This window comes from Cetorhinus maximus, chromosome 11 (genome assembly GCF_964194155.1).
Source record: "Cetorhinus maximus chromosome 11, sCetMax3.hap1.1, whole genome shotgun sequence".
NCBI lineage: Eukaryota > Metazoa > Chordata > Chondrichthyes > Lamniformes > Cetorhinidae > Cetorhinus > Cetorhinus maximus.
In genome coordinates this window covers 62,357,424-62,375,996 of record NC_135889.1, presented here as the reverse complement: position 1 = coordinate 62,375,996, position 18,573 = coordinate 62,357,424, and the positions used below count along the sequence as shown (strand labels likewise).

Here is an 18,573-nt window from a genome sequence, read left to right as displayed (position 1 = left end):
TATCAAGCAACACCTACTCATGAACAACCTGATAACTGATGTGCAGTTTGGGTTCTGCCAGGACCACTTGGCTCCATATTTCATTACAGCCTTGGTCCAAACATGAACAAAAGAGCTAAATGCCTGAGGTGAGGTGACTGCCCTTGGTATAAAGGTATACCAAGCATCAAAGAGCTCTAGTAAAATTGAAATCTGTGGAAATTAGGGGAAGATTCTCCAATGGCTGGAGTCATACAAGCACAAAGGAAAATGGTTGTGGTTATTGGAGGCCAATCATCTCAGCCTCAGCACATCGCTGCAGGAATCACCCAGGATAGTCTCCTAGGCCCAGACATCTTAAGCTGCATCATCAGTGAGCTTTCCATCATAAAGTCAGAAATGGGGATGTTTGCTCTTGATTGCAGTGCTCAGTTCTATTCATAACTCCTCAGATACTGAAGCAGCCTATGCCTGCATGCAGCAAAACCTGAACAACATTTAGGTTTGGGCTGATAAGTGACAAGTAACATTCACCATGTAATTGTTAGGAAATGACCATCTCCAACAAGAGAAAATCTAACCATCTCCCCATGACATTTAATGGCATCACGATTGCTGAATCCCCCACTATCAACATCCTTGGGGTCATCATTGACCAGAACCTGAACTGGACCAGCCATTTTAGTGCACTGACTACAAGAGTAGGCCAGAGGTTAGCTAGTCTGCAGCAAGTAACTCCCCACCTGACTCTCCAATGCCTGTCCAGCACCTAGAAGGCACACATCAGATGTCTGCTGGAGTATTCTCTACTTTCTTGAATAATTACAGCTCCAATAAAACTCAAAGCTCAACACCATCCAGGACAAAGCAGTGCTCTTGATTCACACCCAATACACCACTTTAAACAATCATTCCTTCCACGACACACAGTGACACAGTGTCCACCATCTACAAAATGCACTGCAGCAACTCACCAAGACATATTCAGTAGCACCTTCCGTACCCATAATATGCAGAACACAGGCAGCTGACACAAGGGAATGCCACCATCTGCAATTTTCCTTCCAAGTCAGATGCAATCTTGACTTAAAAATATATTGCTGTTCCTTCATTGTTGCATGGCCCAAAATCTAGAACTCCCTTCATAACAGCACTACAGGTGTACCTACATCACGCAGAGGTTCAAGTAAGACACTCACCATCAACGTCTGAGGGCAATTAGGGATGGGCAATTGACACCGACCTTGCAAGCAATATATAAACTCATTTTTAAAAAATAGTACGGCATGTTATCAATTATGAATTTGTGGTGGCTTATATTTTTGCACTGTGGTAAAGAGGATGATGTGATACTCAGTGAAAGAGGGAAGCTGAGGGGCTGTGATGAATGGGGCTTTGAGATTATGGTTGCTAGTATCTCAATCAAATTAGTTCTTAATGTACAGCCCATTGGAAAGGGGTTGTGCCATGTTTCCACCTGCCTTCCTCTTCCTCCTCCTCCTTCCTCTTCCTCAGTATTTTGCTGGTGGCATTACCTGTCCCTTCGTAGAGACATAGAAACTAGGAGCAGGATCATTCAGCCCTTCGAGCCTGCTCCACCATTCGATATGATCATGGCTGATCCTCTGCCACAACACTATACTTCCACTTTCTCACCACACCTCTTGATGCCTTTAGAGTCTAGAAATCTATCTATTTACTACTTAAATATATTCAATGACTTGGCCTCCAAAGCCTTCTGTGATAAGAGAATTCCACAGGTTCACTGTCCCCTGAGTGAAGAAGTTTCTCTTTATCTCAGTCTTAAATGGCCCACCGCTGTACCTTTAGACTGTGACACTTTGTTCTAGACCCCCCCAGCCAGAGCAAACCTCATCCCTGCATCTAATCTGTCCAGCCCTTTTAGATTTTATATGTTTCAATGAGACCGCCTCTCATTCTTCTTAACTCCAGTAAATACAGGCCTAGTTGACCCAATCTCTCCTCATAAACAACCCTGCCATCCCAGGAATCAGTCTGGTGAACCTTTGCTGCACTCCCCCTATGGCAAGTATATCCTTTCTTGGATAAAGAGACCAACATTGCACACACTACTCCAGGTGTGGTCTCACCAAGGCCCTTTACAGCTGCAGTAAGACATCCTTGCTCCTGTATTTAAATCCTCTTGCAATGAAGGCCAATATACCATTTGCCTTCCTAACTGCTTGCTGCACCAGCATGCTTGCTTTCAGTAACTGGGATACAAGGACACCTAAGTCCTTTTGTACATCAACATTTCCCAATCTATCACCATTTAAATAATACTCTTCCATTCTGTTTTTCCTACCAAAGTGGATAACTTCACATTTATACATGTTATACTGCATTTTTCATGTATTTGCCCACTCGCTCAACTTGTCTAAATTGCCTTGAAGCCTCTTTACATCCTCCTCACTACTCTCATTCCCACCTAGTTTTGTGTCATCAGCAGACTTGGAAATATTACATTTGGTTCCCTCATCCAAATCACTGATATATGTTGTGAATAGCTGGGGCCCAAGCACTGATCCCTGTGGTACCCCACTAGTCTAATAAAGACCCATTTATTCCTACTCTTATTTCCTGTCTGTTAACCAATTCTCAATCCATGTCAATACATTATCCCAATTCCCATGTGCTTTAATTTTACACACTAATCTCTTATGTGGGACTTCATCAAAAGCTTTCTCAAAATCCAAATATGCCCACATCCACTGGTTCTCCCTTATCTATTCTGTTAGTTACATCCTCAAAAACTTCAGTTCGTTTGTCAAACATGATTTCCCTTTCATAAATCCATGTTAACTTTGCCTAATCCTGTTGATATTTTCTAAATGTCCTGTTATCACATCCTTTATAAGAGACTCTAGCATTTTCCCTACTACTAATGTTCGGCTAACTGGTCTGTAATTTGCTGTTTTCTCTCCCTCCTTTTTTTTAAATAGTGGGATTACATTTGCCACCCTCCAATCTGACGGGACTGTTCCATAATCTACAGAGTTTTGGAAGATGATAACCAACATGTCCACTATTTCCATGGCCACCTCCTTTTAGTACTCTGGGATGTAGATTATTGGGCCCTGGGGATTTATCAGCTTTCAGCCCCATTAATTTCTCCAGTACCACTTTTTTAGTAATATTAATTTCCTTCAATTCTTCCTTCTCACTGGACCCTTGGTTTCCTGGCATTTCTGGGAAGTTATTTGTGTCTTCTTCCATGAAGACAGAACTAAAGTAGTTGTTTAATTGCTCTGCCATTTCCTTGTTCTCTGTTAAATTCTCCTGGTTTGGACCTACAATTGTCTTCACTAATTATTTTTCTTTTTACATACATACAGAAACTTTCACTGTCTGCTTTTGTGTTCCTTGCAACTTTACTCTAATACTCTATTTTTCCCCTCTTAATCAATCTCTTAGTCGTTCTTTGCTGAATTCTAAACGCCTTCTTTGCATTTACTTCTAAAGCACTGCCAGTTTTGGTTGACTGTTCAAATGGGAGTATTGCCCACAAGGAAAGATCTGGACAAAGATATATGTCCACTTTCCTTCTAATGTTATAAACTTTTTAAATGCTTCTGAACAGCATCGGGTATGTGGCATCACATTCCAGGAGGACAGTTGGCTCTTCGTCATGGTTTTTGTGAAACATGTAGCTGATCACATCGAACATGGTTCTCCCCTGCAAGTTAAGCAGGTGACAGTAAAGAGAATCCTCAGGCTTGCTACTTTTTCTAGCAACTTTATCTGACTCCTCTTTGGATCTAAGACTATCTTTAATTTCTTTCATTGGCCATGGTTGGGACACTTTTCCTGTTGTTTTTGCACCAGAAAAGAATGTATTACTGTTGCAATGGATGCATTTGTTCCTTTAAAATTATCTACTGTCTATCCACCTTCATGCCTTTCAATGAAGTTACCCAATCTGTCATAGCCAACTCACCCCTCATACCTTCGTAGTTTCCTTTGTTTAGATTTGGGACCCTAGTTTCAGATTGGACTACTTCACTTTCCATCCTAATGAAGAATTCCATCATGTTATAGTCACTCTTCCCTAAAGGACCTGCACACCAAGATTATTAATTAACCCCTTCTCATTGCACAATACCAAATCTAGGGTAGCTTCTTCCCTAGTTGGTTCTTCGATGTACTGGTCTAAAAAAAATCTCATGCACACCCCAGGAATTCATCCGCCACAGTATTATTGCTAATTTGTTTGCCTAGTCTATATATAGATTAAAGTCACCCATGACTACTGTAGCAGCCTTGATACATGCATCTCTAATTTTCTGTTTAATGCCATCCCCTACCTTGCCACTACTGTTGAGGCCTATAGACAACCCCGACTACTGTTTTCTGCTCCTTGTTGCTTCTTAGCTCCACCCAGACTGATTCTACATTTAGATTTTATCAGCCAATACCCTTCCTCACTATTGCACTGATTTCACAGAATCTCTCAGTGCAGAAGAGGCCCTTCGGCCCATTGAGTCTGCACCAAGTCTGCACCTTAACTTACAATGCCTCCTTTTCCCTTTTGCTTGTCCTTCCTAAATATCGAATACCCTTGGATATTCAGTTCCCAGCCTTGGTTACCCTGCAGCCATGTCTCTGTAATTGCAATTGTGTCACACCTGTTTACATCTATTTGCACTGTTGAGTCATCTATCTTTATTGCAAATGTTCCATACCTTCAGATACAGTGCCTTTAGACTTGTATTTTAAAAATTGTTACACTTTTTTTGTACTATGGCCCTATTTGCAGCTGACCTTTGTTTCCTCTGCCTTCCACTTTTGCTTTCTACTTTTCTGTCATTCATTTCTATCTTTGTTTCCCTCTATTGTGTCTCTTCGCTCATGTTCCCATCCCCCTGCTGCTCTAGTTTAAACCCTTCCCCACAGTACTAGCAAATGCCCCTGCGAGGATATTGGTCCCTGCCCTGCTGGGGTGTAACCCATCCAGCTTATATAAGTCCCATCTTCCCCAGAATCAGTCCCAATGCCTCAGGAACCTAAATCCCTTTCTCCTACACCATCTCTGCAGCCATGCATTCATCTGGTCTATTCTCCTATTCCTGATCTAACTGTCACGTGGCACTGGGAATAATCCTGAGATCACCAGCTTTGATGTCCTGCTTTTTAACTTATCTCTTAGCTCCTTATATTTTGATTTCAGGACCTCATCCCTCTTTTTACCTATGTCGTTGGTGCAGATATTGGCCACAATCTCTGGCTGTTCACCCTCCCTGTTCAGAATGTCCCGCAGCTGTTCAGTGACATCCTTCACTCTGGCACCAGGGAGGCAACATAGCATCCTGGTGTCACGTCTGTGGCTGTCTATCTGTTCCTCTTGCAATAGAATCCCCTATCACTGTTGCTGTCCCATTCTTCCCACCACCCCCACCCCGTGCAGCCGAACCACTCGTGGTGCCATAGACTTAGCTCTTACTGCATTCCCCTGAGAAACCATTTCCGCCAGCAGTATCCAAAACCTGTTGGAGATGGAGGTGGACTCAGGGGACTCCTGCACTACCTGCCTAGTGCCCTTACCCTGTCTGGCGGTCACCCATTCCTTTTCTGCTGGTGCACTCTTTACCTGCGGTGTGACCATCTCACTACGTGTTATCCACGAAGATCTCAGCCTTGCAGATGGTCCAAAGTGACTCCAGCCGCAGCTCCAGCTCCGAAATGTAGATTTCAAGTAGTTGCAGCTTAAGACACTTCCCGCACACATGGTCAACCTTAGTCTTGACATTGCACAAAAAGAAAGTACATGCTTTTCCCAAAGTACATGGGTCATCACCATGGCCTCTGCTCACGCTTTCAGTCATGCTCTATTGCAAGAGGGAGGCCTACTAATGCACAAATGCTTCCATGGCTGGGAGCAACTAGTTGTTGCAGAAACCTTGAAGTCAGCAACAAGTCCTTCAGCACCTGCCACACCAATTCCTGTAGATTATTGAAACATGAAACAACTATAGAGAGCACCAAAATATGTAGAATTGTAGAACAGCCAGATGAAACTGTTACGCTTCCCACAGAGATCAATAACTTCTTGGAGGAGATGAATTTCCAAACAACCCAATGAAAATAGCCAAAGATAAGATTTCACTTTTTAAGGCTTACTGTAACAAACTAAAATCAAAATAACTCAAATATCAACCAACAGGCAAACGGTACATCAATTTTTTAAAAAAGGTAAATTTCTTTAACTTTACACCATGCTTCGGACACACGTATAATCAGAGGTCAGTCCAAAAGATTCTCCCAACTCTGCAGTTGAGCTCAATCACTTCTTGCCATGTTGAGGCAAATCTTCCAGTGTCCATAGTCAACTGCTGCACTCCTACCGAGTCTTGCAAATATCTGATTATCACTAGCAAGGCACCACTTGATGAACTCCCCTTATTCCTCAGGTCGCGACAATCCTAACAATCCAGAATTCCAGAGATTTCTGTATCCAAGCCCTGTAAACAGTTTAATCTGCTCTGGTAAAACTATTTTTCCCATATGTTTTTACTTCTGCTCCCCATTTCCTACAGAACAGAGAAGACCTGTTCCTGGGAGAGTTCCAGTTCTCTTCTGCCTGCTTTTAAGCAGGAACTTTCTCCTGTTCTGAGTTTCTGTGAAAGGTGCTAAAACTGCCACTGTTCCATACACCACCATAGGTTTCTATTTGACTTTCTCTCCCTTCTCAATTCTCATTTGCATAGCAACCTGAAGTCACATGGGCATTTCTCCAAACTCAAGTGTTAACCAGGAATTCATCCCCCCCCCCCTCTTTCAGAACTACCTATTTTACTTCTCATTTGAGGGACAGTTTAAAACATCATCACCATGCAAAGTTCAGTGTTCATGACAAAATCAGCCAGCAAAAACCTGAAAGTAATTGATGATCCCTTTAAAATAATGCTGTATGGGGAGTCCTTTCCTGCTGCTTAAGGTGTGTTCAGCTGTGTGAGGTTAAAAGAACATCAGCTGAACCATTGAGCTGAAAAATTGCAGTTCTGGTATCAAAATTGATGTTCTATGTGCACTGCATACTACCGTCAGATGTTCACTGCATGCAGCCTATGCCCATATGAAGATGGCATCCAACATGCTTTGCGTCAGAAGCGTGTGCCCAAAAAATGGATGTCGAGCCTAGTTTCTTTCCCAGTGTCTACTCAACTCACATTGGGAATCAAATACTAAGCTCTGAAACTCCTTTGTATTGGTTCAATGGGAGATCTAATGCAGATCCTTGCTGTAATGCCTTTGTTTATCAGTTTGTCCATGGCTGTTTTGTTGATTAGGATATGCAAGCTGATCCTATTGTTTTGTGTTAGGCTTTTCTCTGGACTCGGGCAAAGGAATCACATCAAAGGACACACTGACCTTTGTAGCTGGTGCACCAAGAGCCAACCATGCAGGAGCTGTTGTTTTCCTAAAGATCGAAAACCATACGAGAAACCTAATGACTGAACATGTCCTGAAAGGTGAAGGGCTGGCATCGTCTTTTGGATATGATGTTGCTGTGGTGGATCTTAACAAAGACAGGTGAGGCAAGTACTAATTTGGAATGTACAGAGTACGAGCATTATCCTGCAGATTTCATACCTCCAACCTTTCAAATCTTACTTCTGCACTTGATTTAATTTTTTCAATTTGTGAAATATTCAGTGGTGCTACAAAGCTAGATGGGATAATAGAGGAGCAGTCAACGTTAAATGGGCAATGGTGTCCAAAAGGTTTCTTAAATGTACATAGGGCTTGGAATGAACCTCTGCTTTCTATTGCAGGAGAAGGAAATGGGGCTACTATGAGGTTCCTTCTCTCCATCTCCATTGTGGCAATGGAGGTGATAAGGAGGATATGAGTGGCGATGGCGGGTTGGGTGTGGGCATGAGTTGGCATGGAGGACTTGAGGGGCTATGGGTGGTGGGTGGGGGTTGAGAGTGGGTGTGAGGGGTAAGGGCTAGAGGGTCTTACAACTTCTAAAACAACTGGGACAAATTCCCAGAGAACCAAGGCTGCCCTCTGACCATCGAGCCTTGGCATTCACCTGTCTCTGCTGCCTACGCTCTGCTTCCGGGGCCAGTGGGCCCGACTGTATGCTGCACCCCCACCACTGCCTGGAGTGAAAATTACATGTTTTGAGGTACTTTTTACTGAGGTGGGACTGCCAAATCGGGAGATTTCCTGACTTGAGCTACCCAACTTGGTAGCCAAAATCCGGCCCAAGGTATTAGAAAAACTGGTTGTACTTAAAGTTGACGAGTCACCAGGACTGGCTGAGGTGCACCAGAGAACACTGAGGGAGGTAAGGATGGGAGTTGCAGAGGCACTGGCCATCATCTTCCAATCCCCCTACATACAGGGTGGGTGCCAGAGAACTGCAAATGTTACACCCTTGTTCAGAAAAGATTGTGTTATGACACAACAGTTGGGTAAAGGCTGAGTTGTTTAAATCCCAGAGGGAAACTTGAACAACTTCATAACCTATATTTTCAATTGGTATAGAAGCAAAAAAACTGCGGATGCTGGAAATCCAAAACAAAAATAAAAATACCTGGAAAAACTCAGCAGGTCCAACAGCATCTGCGGAGAGGAACACAGTTAACGTTTCGAGTCCGTATGACTCTGTTGAAGAGTCATACCGACTCGAAACGTTAACTGTGTTCCTCTCCGCAGATGCTGTCAGACCTGCTGAGTTTTTCCAGGTATTTTTATTTTTGTTTTCAATTGGTATGTTTGAGATGCAGCACTGAATTCAGGAATATGACCACCAAGCCTCGAGGTTTTTTTTATATAAAACTAAATTAAACATTTATTGATTTAATAACAAATTAAACACACACACATTACTACCATAACAACTTTTAAACAAATCCCTAAATTAATCACTCCCAGGTAAATCTTCACCAAGGCAACAATAACCCACAGACTTCAGACACCAGGCAAAGCACATTTGACCTTACGATTCAAAATGAGGTCCTTTGCAGACACAGTTGTAGGCTTACAGGCTGGTTAGGACTTAAATGCTTCTCACACACACAAACTCCTTTCTGTTTTATACCTAGCTTCCCCTTTGAATGTAAGTTTTCCATTATATTACTAGGTTTTATTTTTACCTCTCCTAACAATAATCCTTCCACTCTACCAATTTTATTGGTAATATAAATACATTGTTTGGTGTCTCCCAGCTAGGTGCAAGATTTTAGCCATTCATTTGATTGGTTTATTCAACAAATGCAAATTTACACTTTACCACCTTCTCCTTACGTTTTTCTCCTTATGTTTATCTAATTAACATCTCAAACTACTATACATCAAAGTACCCAGACTAGCTGGCTTTAATCTATTAAGACACAGACATGGACACAGTCCCTACTACAATTCCAATTTAACAATAATTTCCAATAACATTATAGACATTAATACCCCTTCATGACATTGCAAGGATAAACCCAATAACTACAGGCCAGTCAGCTTAACCTTGGCGGTGGGAAAGCTTTTAGAAATGGTAATCTAGGATAAAATGAATAGTCACTTGGTCATCCAGTGATCAATTAAGGAAAGCCAGCATGGATTTGTTAAAGGCAAATTGTGTTTAACTAACTTGACTGAATTTTTCAATAAGATAACTGAAAGGGTTGATGAGTGCAATGTCGTTGATGTGGTGTATATGGACTCCCAAAAGACATTTGATAAAGTGCCACATAACAGGGCTGTCAGCAAAGTTGAAGCCCATGGAATGAAAGAGACATGGTTATAAGGCTGGGTGGGTGACAGGAAACAAAGATAGTGGTGAATGGTTGTTTTTCATTCTGGAGGAAGATATATAGTGGTGTTTTTCTATATCTGTGTTAATGACCTAGACTTTGGGTGTATAGGACACAATTTTAAAATTTGCAGATAAGAACAGAAGAACATAAAAGCTAGGAGCAGGAGTAGGCAATTCAGCCCCTCGAGCCTGCCTCGCCATTCAAATGATACAAAACTTGAAATTATAATGAACAGTGAGGAGGACAGTGATAGACGTCAAAAAGGATATAGACACACTGGTGCAATGGACAGATAATATTTAATGCAAAGAAGTGTGAAGTTTTGGTAGGAAGAACAAGGAAAGGCATTATAAAATAAAGGGTACAATTCTACAGGGGCTGCTGGAGCCTCCCACCTGGGGGTAAAAAATGCACAAATCGTTGAAAGTGGCAGGGCAGATTGAGAAAGTAGTTAAAAAGGCATACGGGATCCTGGGCTTTATAAATAGATGCATAGAGTACAAAAGCAAACAAGTTATGAAGAACCTTTTGTAAAACACACCTGTTCAGCCTCAATTGGAATATTGTGTCCAATTCTGGACACTGCACTTTAGGAAGGATGTGAAGGCATTTGAGAGGGTGCAGAAAAGATTTAGGAGAATAGTTCCAAGAATAAGGGGCTTCAGCATGTTGGATGGATTGGAGAAGCTGGAGCTGTTCTTGGAGAAAAGAAGGTTGAGAGGAGATTTGATAGAGGTGTCCAAAATCATGAGGGGTCTGGACAGAGTAGGGAAAAACTGTTCCCATGGGCATAAGAGTCAATTTAAGGTAAACAGCAAAAGAAGCAAAGGTGACATGAGGAAAAACATTTTCACGTAGCTTGTGGTTAGGCCTGGAATGCCCAGCCAAGAGCGTGTTGGAGGCAGAGTTATCATGGGTTTCAAAAGAGAGCTGGACAATTATCTGAAGGAAAATAGTTTGCCGGGGCAGGGGTGTTGTTCCTGAAGAGATCCTATTTGGACATGACAAGCCAAATAGTCGTCTCCTGTAATAAAAACCTAAAGTGCTGGAAAAACTCGGCAGGTCTGGCAGCATCTATGGAGAGAGAAACAGAGTTAATGTTTCAAATCCGTATGACTCTTCTTCAGAGCCAGAGAGATTTTTATTTCGGATTTCCAACATCTGCAATATTTTGCTTTTATTTTATTTTCTGTGCTGTAGCCATTCTATGAAGTGTGAAGAATAAGCATTTGAAAAATATAAGTGTGCAAATTGTATTTAGTTTAATGGAAGAAGTCAATAAATACAATTTACCCAGTTGCCTCTATCTTCAATTTGAGATACCATGCTAAAGTGCCACCTAGTGTCTATGATATGGAATTGCGTGTTGACACAGATGCTGATTTTAAACAGGAAAATACATTCCAGTATGATGTGTGGAGGTGATATTACCAGATTGGGCCTTCTAACATTATTAATATTAATTACAGCACCATCCACAAAAACATCCCCTACTGCAGATAAATGTTGATATTTTAGAAAGCATTTGCCATAGCAGACAGACAAAGAAATAACAAATGTCGTTTATATAGTGCCTTTGCAATTCAGGGCATCCCAAGATGCTTTACAGTTCATGGAGTACTTTTGAAGTGCAGTCATTGTTGTAGTGAAAGAAACTAGACAGGTCCAGACACATGTTTTTGATGAATTGTGAGGTGAAATTTTCTGACCTCACCATCATTTGTAATAAATTCAGAAAATGCTGGAAATTCTCAGCAGCATCTGTGGAGAGAGAAACAGGCTTAACATTTCAGTTCTGTGAATTTTTATCTGAATTTGGAAAAGTTAAAAATGTGATAGGTTTTGGAAAAGTGAGGAGGGTAGGCAAAAGAAAAGTGATAGGGTGGCAGAAAGGAGAGATTAAATGACAAAAGAATCATGGTGCAAGGCCAAAGGGAGTGGTGATGGGATAAGTAAAGAAACAAAAGCTGTGTCTAGAGGAGGTGTGAATGGCAGAATCACAAGTAACTGCCATCTGCAAGCAAAAGAAAGAAGAGGGTACCAAGAGAGAAGAAAACCAAATCAGCAATGAAAATGGAAACAAAATAGGGGCAGAGGTTACGATATATAATTGTTGAACTGGTGGGGAGGTGGTGGCACAGTAGTATTGTCACTGACTAGTAGTCCAGAGACCCAGGGTAATGCTCTTGGGACCTGGGTTGGAATCCCACCATGGCAGTTGGTGAAATTTGAATTCAATAAAAATCTGGAATTTGAAGTCTGATGACCATGAAACCGTTGTCAATTGTCATAAAAACCCATCTGGTTCACTAATGAACTTTACGGAAGGAGATCTGTCCTTACCTGGCCTGGCCTACATGTGACTCCAGACCTCCAGCAATGTGGTTGACTCTTAAATGCCCGATGAACAAGGGCAATTAGGGATGGACAATAAATGCTGGCCTAGCCAGCGACGCCCACATCCCATGAATGAATTTTTTTTTAAAAACTCAATGTTGAGACCAGATGCTGAGGTGCTGTTCCTTGAGCTTCATTGGAATACAGCAAGAGGCCAAGGACAGAGGACGGAGTGGGAGCAAGATTGAGAATTAAAATGACACGCGACTGGAAGTTCAGGGTCATGTTTGCAGTCTGAACAGACATGTTCCACAAGGCAATCGTCAAGTCGCATTTGGTCTCCCCAGTGTAAAGGAGATGGCATCCTGAACAGCGAATACATTATACTAAATTGAAAGAAGTACAAGTGAATTGCTGTTTCATTCGGAAGGAGTGTTTGGGGTCTTGGACAATGAGAAAGGAGGAGGTAAAAGAACAGGTGTTGCACCTCCTGCGCTTGCATGGAAAGGTGCTGTGGGAAGGGGAGCAGGTTATCGCTGAGGGGGATGATCCTCTCCGAATGCTGAAAGGGGTGGAATAAGGGAGATGCGTTTGGTTGTGGCGTCACATCAGAGGTGGCTGAATTGACGGAGGATGATCTATCATATACAGAAGCTGTTTGGATGGAAGATGAGGACAAGGTGAACCCTATTGTGGTTCTGGGATGGAGTTGAAGTGAGAGCAGAAGTGTGCGAAGTTAGCTGGGCACAGTCAAGGGTCCTGTCTACCATAATGGTGGGGAATCTGCAGTTGAGAAAAAAGGAAGACATATCAGAAGTGCTGGTGTTGAAGGTTGCATCAGCAGAATTCTGTCTGTCAGAAATCCCTTATATTGGGGAATGATTCTTTTGTCCAGATGGCTGGTTGGCAATGAGATGTCAATTTTGGATGTGCATTCGCAGAAGGCTTTTGAGCCCTATCTTAGCCTTGACCATGCTTACATAATTAAGACATCTGTTGTCAGCTAGTTAAAAAATAATGGTGATTGTTGACTCAAGCAGCTGCCCTCTTTTTCCTTTTCCCTTGCCATTCTCTCTCTGGCTGCTTTTGTTGATTGGAAGGCCTTGATACCATTTCTGATGATGAATCGCCACTTTGGTAGCGATTGTGAATAGAGCAGACCTTCATGGAAGCTATGAGAGGCTTTGAGTAGAACACCGTTTTTTGGGCAGTCTTGAATCGAGCATTCTGATGACGTGTCTTATCCACCTCAGCTGATGCGAAATTACCACTGCCTCTATACTTGGCATACCTGTGTTTTGGAGGATGTTCGTGTTTGTTCTTTTTCCTCCCACTTGATTCACAAGATCCTTCTAAGGTAGTATTGATGATAATGTTCTAGGGCCTTGATATGATATTTATAAGTTGTCCAAGCTTCAGCACTGTAGAGAAGCCGGGGAGTACCATTGCTCAACAGACATGTTTAGTGTCGGGTCTGGTATCAAGATTCTGGAAAATTCAAGCCCGTTATTTTCCAGCTGTGCTGAGTTGGCACATTGGTGAAGAGGCACACAAATCCAATGTCAGCCTTAGGGATTAGTAGTTTCCACGATATGGGAAGTGAGGGACATTTTGCAACCTTTCACCATGATATGAAGGCTAGGTGCAACATAAGCAGGACCTCTCCTGATGAACAATCACGGAGCACTGTGGTAGGGTTGGGGTGAGGTACGGTTTGCTGCCACTGCATCATTCAAAACCCCCATAAACCTACTTTACAGCACCCTGTGACATGGTGAGCAAGAGTGCAGTTCAATAAGTCTTACCATAACAAAATCCTTCAGTGGTGTATCAGCTGATAGCTCTGAAGATAAGCGAAAGGTCACAGCAGACCACCTCAGTTACACAGGTTTGCCTGCTCATTGCAGCCAGGCAATGCCCACCAAGACTCTGTGGGGCCTGCTGTACAACAGGCCTCCCACTCTATACCATGCACAGGCCCTTCTAAGGAATGGCATCTGAACAGATGCGATTGAGAGGGAGACAATGGGGAAATAGAATGGAGCCTTTACACTTCCTCACGCTCCACTTCCTATAGTCAAGGTAGTTGTGGGAGTTGGTGGGTTTATCATGAATATTGATCGATAGCCTATCCCAAGAAGTGGGGAAGTCTAGGAAGGGGAGGGAAAAGTCCGAGATGGGCAATGTGAAGACAAGACAAGGGTGGAAGTTGGGGGCAAAGTTGATGAAATTTTCCAGTTTGTGGTGAAAGTGGGAAACGGCACAGATAGAGTAATCGATGTACAGGAAAAAGAGATAACGGGGGGTGGGGGTTGAATGCTGAATAGGACTGGAACAAAGAATATTCCACATATCCACAAAGGCAATTATGGCTAAAATCCATGAGGGTGCCCATAGCAATACCTTTTTTATTTGGAGCAAGTGGAAGTTGAAAGTGAAATTGCTCAATGTGAGGACAAATTTAACCAGGCAGAGGAGGGTGATGGTGGATGGAGACTGGCCTGTTTTTATGAAGCTCAAAGTCCCATATAGTTTGCTAAATATTCTTTCAATATGTCCTGCCACATTCAAAGATCAATGCACATTAACTCCCAGGACCCTCTGTCCCTGCACACTCTTTAGAACTGTACCATTTAGCCTATATTGTCTCTCTACTCCCTGTGCCAAAATGCATCACCTCATACTTTTCTATATTAAATTCCACCTGCCACTTGTCTCCCAGTCTTGCTAGCCTATCTTTGTCCTATTGAAGTCATTTTGTATCATCCTGACTTTTTGCCACACCTCCAAGTTTGATATCATTGGCAAATTTTGAAATTTTATTCTGCATTCCAATATCCACTTTCTACCATCCTCCGGTCTGAAAATACAACTATTTGCCAGAGCAAGCTGTATTCTGACCTTAAGCCAATTTTTTATCACCTCCTTTGTCCCTAATAGGCCCCATCCTGCCTCATACTACCCACTTACTGTTTACATGCCGGTAAAAGATTATTGGGTTGCCTTGTTATGTTAACTGCCATTCTATTCTCATATTCTCTCTTTTCCAGTCTTATGTTTTCCTCTTTACTTCCCCCCCTCACATTGTATTTGGCCTGGTTTTCATTTGAAGAATCCATCTGCCAACATCACATGCCCACTTTTTTTTGTTGTTTATCATATTCTCTGTCTCCCTTGTAATCCAAGGAGCTCTGGCTTTGGTTTCCCCTTCTCTTGCCTTTGAAGGAATGTACCTAGACCGTACCTGAAACACCACCTTAAGGACCACTAATTGTTCCATTACAGTTTTTTCCTGTCAGCCATTGGTCCTATTTTACCCTGGCTGGATCCCTTCACATCCCATTCTACATTAAATTGTTCTTTGCTCTTCTCCATTGCTAATGTAAACCTTATGATACAATGATCACTCTTACCTAAGTGTTTCCCCACAGACGCTAGGCCCACCTCATTTCTCAGCACCTGATCCAGCCGTAGCCCCTTAGTTGGACAGAGAATATGTGTTAAGGAAGTTCTCCTGAACATATTTCAGAAATTTCTCCCCCTCCTTTCCCTTTGCTCAATTATTATCCCAATCAATATTTGGGTAATTAAAGTCCCTCAATATCACCACTCTCTATAATTCTTGCACATCTCTGTGATTTTCCTGCAGATTTGCTCCTCTATATCTCTTTCACTATTTGGAGGGCTATGGAATACGCCCAGTAGTGTGATCACCCTCTTTTTTCTTCTCAACTCTCCACCTCAATGGAATCTATTCTTGCCCTTCAAGGACATTCTCTCTTTCTGACAATACAGTTTCTTCCCTAATCAGTACTGCTACCCCACTCCCTTTATTCTTTCCCTATCTTTTCTGAACATTTTGCATCCCTAAATATTAAGTACCCAATCCTCACCATTTTAAGTCACGTTTCTGTTATTGTCACTACATCATAGTTCACATAGCTATTTGTACTTATAGCTCATGAGCCTTATTCACCATACTTTGTGCATTTACATTCATGCATTCTAAACCTGCCCTTTTATTCCTTGTAGTCCTTCTTAGTTTGCTCCTGCCTAATATGATACTGCCTCCTTTAATAAAATCCAACACTCTCATTCCTTTATGCACCTTATTCCCCTTTTCAAATTGAGTCTGCTGCTGCCCATTCCACTGCCAATTTAGTTTGAGCCCTCCCCAACCACACCAGTGAACCTCCCTGCAAGGACATTGCTCCCAGTCCTGTTGAGGTGTGACTCATGCTTTTTGAATAGGTGCTGTCTGCCCCAGAACTGGTACCAATGTCCTAAGGATCTGAAGCCCTCTCTCTTGTACCATGTGTCAAACCAAATGTTGATCCTCACTATCTTCCTATTTCTAATCTCTCTAGAACCTGGCACTGAGAGTGATACAGAGATTACTATCTTCAAGGCTGTACTTTTTAATTTCCTCCCTAACTCCTGAAAGTCTGACTGTAGGACCTGAATGCCTGTCCTCTTTGTGGCATTGGTACTGGCACATACTACAACTTCTACAGCACTTCCTTCCCCCTGCAGAATATGCCACATCACCTCAGTGATGCCCTTTACCCTGACACCAGGGAGGGAGCACACCATGCTGAACTCAGTGACGGTTATAGAAACGTCAGTCTGTCACCTTTACTATAAAATCTCCTATAACGAGTGCATTTCCACTCTTTGCTGTTCCCTCTTGTGAAGTCTTTGGCCGACTGGGGGTATGGTCTGGACTACACTCCTGTACCTCTTGCTCTTCTTGCTCTCCTGGATGTCATTGTACTATTCTGAACTCTCATTGCCTGTGGGGTGACCACCTCCTGGAATTTATGATCCAGGAAACCAATGCTCCCTGTTGCTCCACAGTAACTCCAGCTGCCCTCAAGCTCAGAAATTCTGAGCTCAAGCTCAAGCAGCTGGAGGTGCTTGTTACACAGATGGTTCCCCCAATATCCTGAAGTTCTCATGTAGTGCAGAAATTGCAAGCAACAGGTATCAGCTGCCCAGCTGTGGTTGGAAAAAAACTCCATTTCTTCTTTTAGAATCTAGTTAGTAACCTGTTTCAACGACTAATTTTAACTAATGCCTTTATACCTGCTCTCTGCTAATACTCTTAAGCTACTTACTATTAGACGTGCCCTGATTGAAATTATTAATATCTCAGCTCCTAGTTTGAGTAAATGCCCTAGTTTAGAGAGAGAAAAAAAGAAATACCTTTCTTACCTGCTTTCCCGTTAGGTCACATTTTGAATTTTTACTCTCTTCTCTTAGGCTCACTCCTTCTCTGTCTCCTGATTTGCATTTTCATATTATTTATTGTCTTAAGTATAACTCTGAAATACAAATTTAAAATCGGGTATTTCTAATTTAGGTGTCAGCATAAATTCTGAATATTCATCCCTTCATCATGCAGTTGTCTCCACTGTTTTATTTAAGGCATGCTCCATGATAACAACTAACTGCAACAATGGCAGAGGCTCGAAAATGTAACAGGATCTGTGAAGCTGAAAGAGTTAAATACAGTTATATAAATGTGTGCATTACTATTGAGGTGGATGATTTGCTAGATTTATTGTTTAAAAAAAAGTCTACATTTTGTTTCTGCACTTTAAATGAGAATCTTATTTTCTAGCTGGTTTGATCTGGTGGTTGGAGCCCCTCAATTCTTTGACAAAGAAGCAGAAATTGGTGGTGCTGCATATGTTTACATTAATCAAGAAGGGAACTGGAATAAAGTGAAGCCCATTCGTTTAAATGGGACCATGGACTCCATGTTTGGACTAACTGTTGAGAGTATAGGTGACATTAACCAGGATGGATATGCAGGTAAGATTATAATTGTTGTACAATCTGAAGAAATAGTTTGTGCTTACAAAATTTCTCATTAACTTATTTGCTTTCCATATTGAGGTAAACAAATATAGAAAACCTGATTACGGATATAAAACTTGAAACCTTTCCTAAAAACCTGGGCTTTGACTTGATAGTTTTGCCCAGAAATTAGACCTTGTAATATGAACAATTTCTCAAGTTGCATTATTAGCATTTATGGTAAACAAAATGATAGAATGTTTCTATTTCACGTTCTCTCAAAACCTATTTAGCTTTTGAACATTATTTTGAGAAAAAAAACTAGAGTGCAAATTTCAAAAGCATTATTCAATTCAATATTGGACTGAGTATTTTTGTAAATAAAAAATCATATGTATTTATTGTGGTGGAGTCGGGCTGGGGAATGAACAACTTATAGCCACGTGTGTAGTCAGTAATGTTCAAATTCTAAATACTCTCTATTCTAAATTCTGTATAAACTTCAGAAGGCATATCATTGTGTGAGAGTCATTGGGTGGAATTCTCTTGTTCCCCCCACGGTGGGTTTAGTGGTGAGCAGGGGGAGGAGCGAGAGTTCCAAAAATTGGTTTCACGCCATTGTAAAATGACAGCGGGATCATCCGCTCCCGCCCGCCATGGTGGGTTGCAATTCCCG

At 41.9% G+C, this 18,573-nt stretch overlaps 1 protein-coding gene across 2 annotated transcripts in view; it reads left to right on the top strand.

Moving 5' to 3' along the window:
* LOC144686637 (integrin alpha-6-like) overlaps positions 1-18,573 on the top strand; it is a 122,161-nt gene that overhangs the window by 59,154 nt on the left and 44,434 nt on the right. For both annotated transcript variants that reach the window (XM_078552101.1, XM_078552102.1), the window contains exons 6-7: positions 7,320-7,530; positions 17,719-17,912. In XM_078552101.1, coding sequence (XP_078408227.1) covers positions 7,320-7,530; positions 17,719-17,912 — 405 coding nt within the window. The remainder of the gene's footprint in view (positions 1-7,319; positions 7,531-17,718; positions 17,913-18,573) is intronic.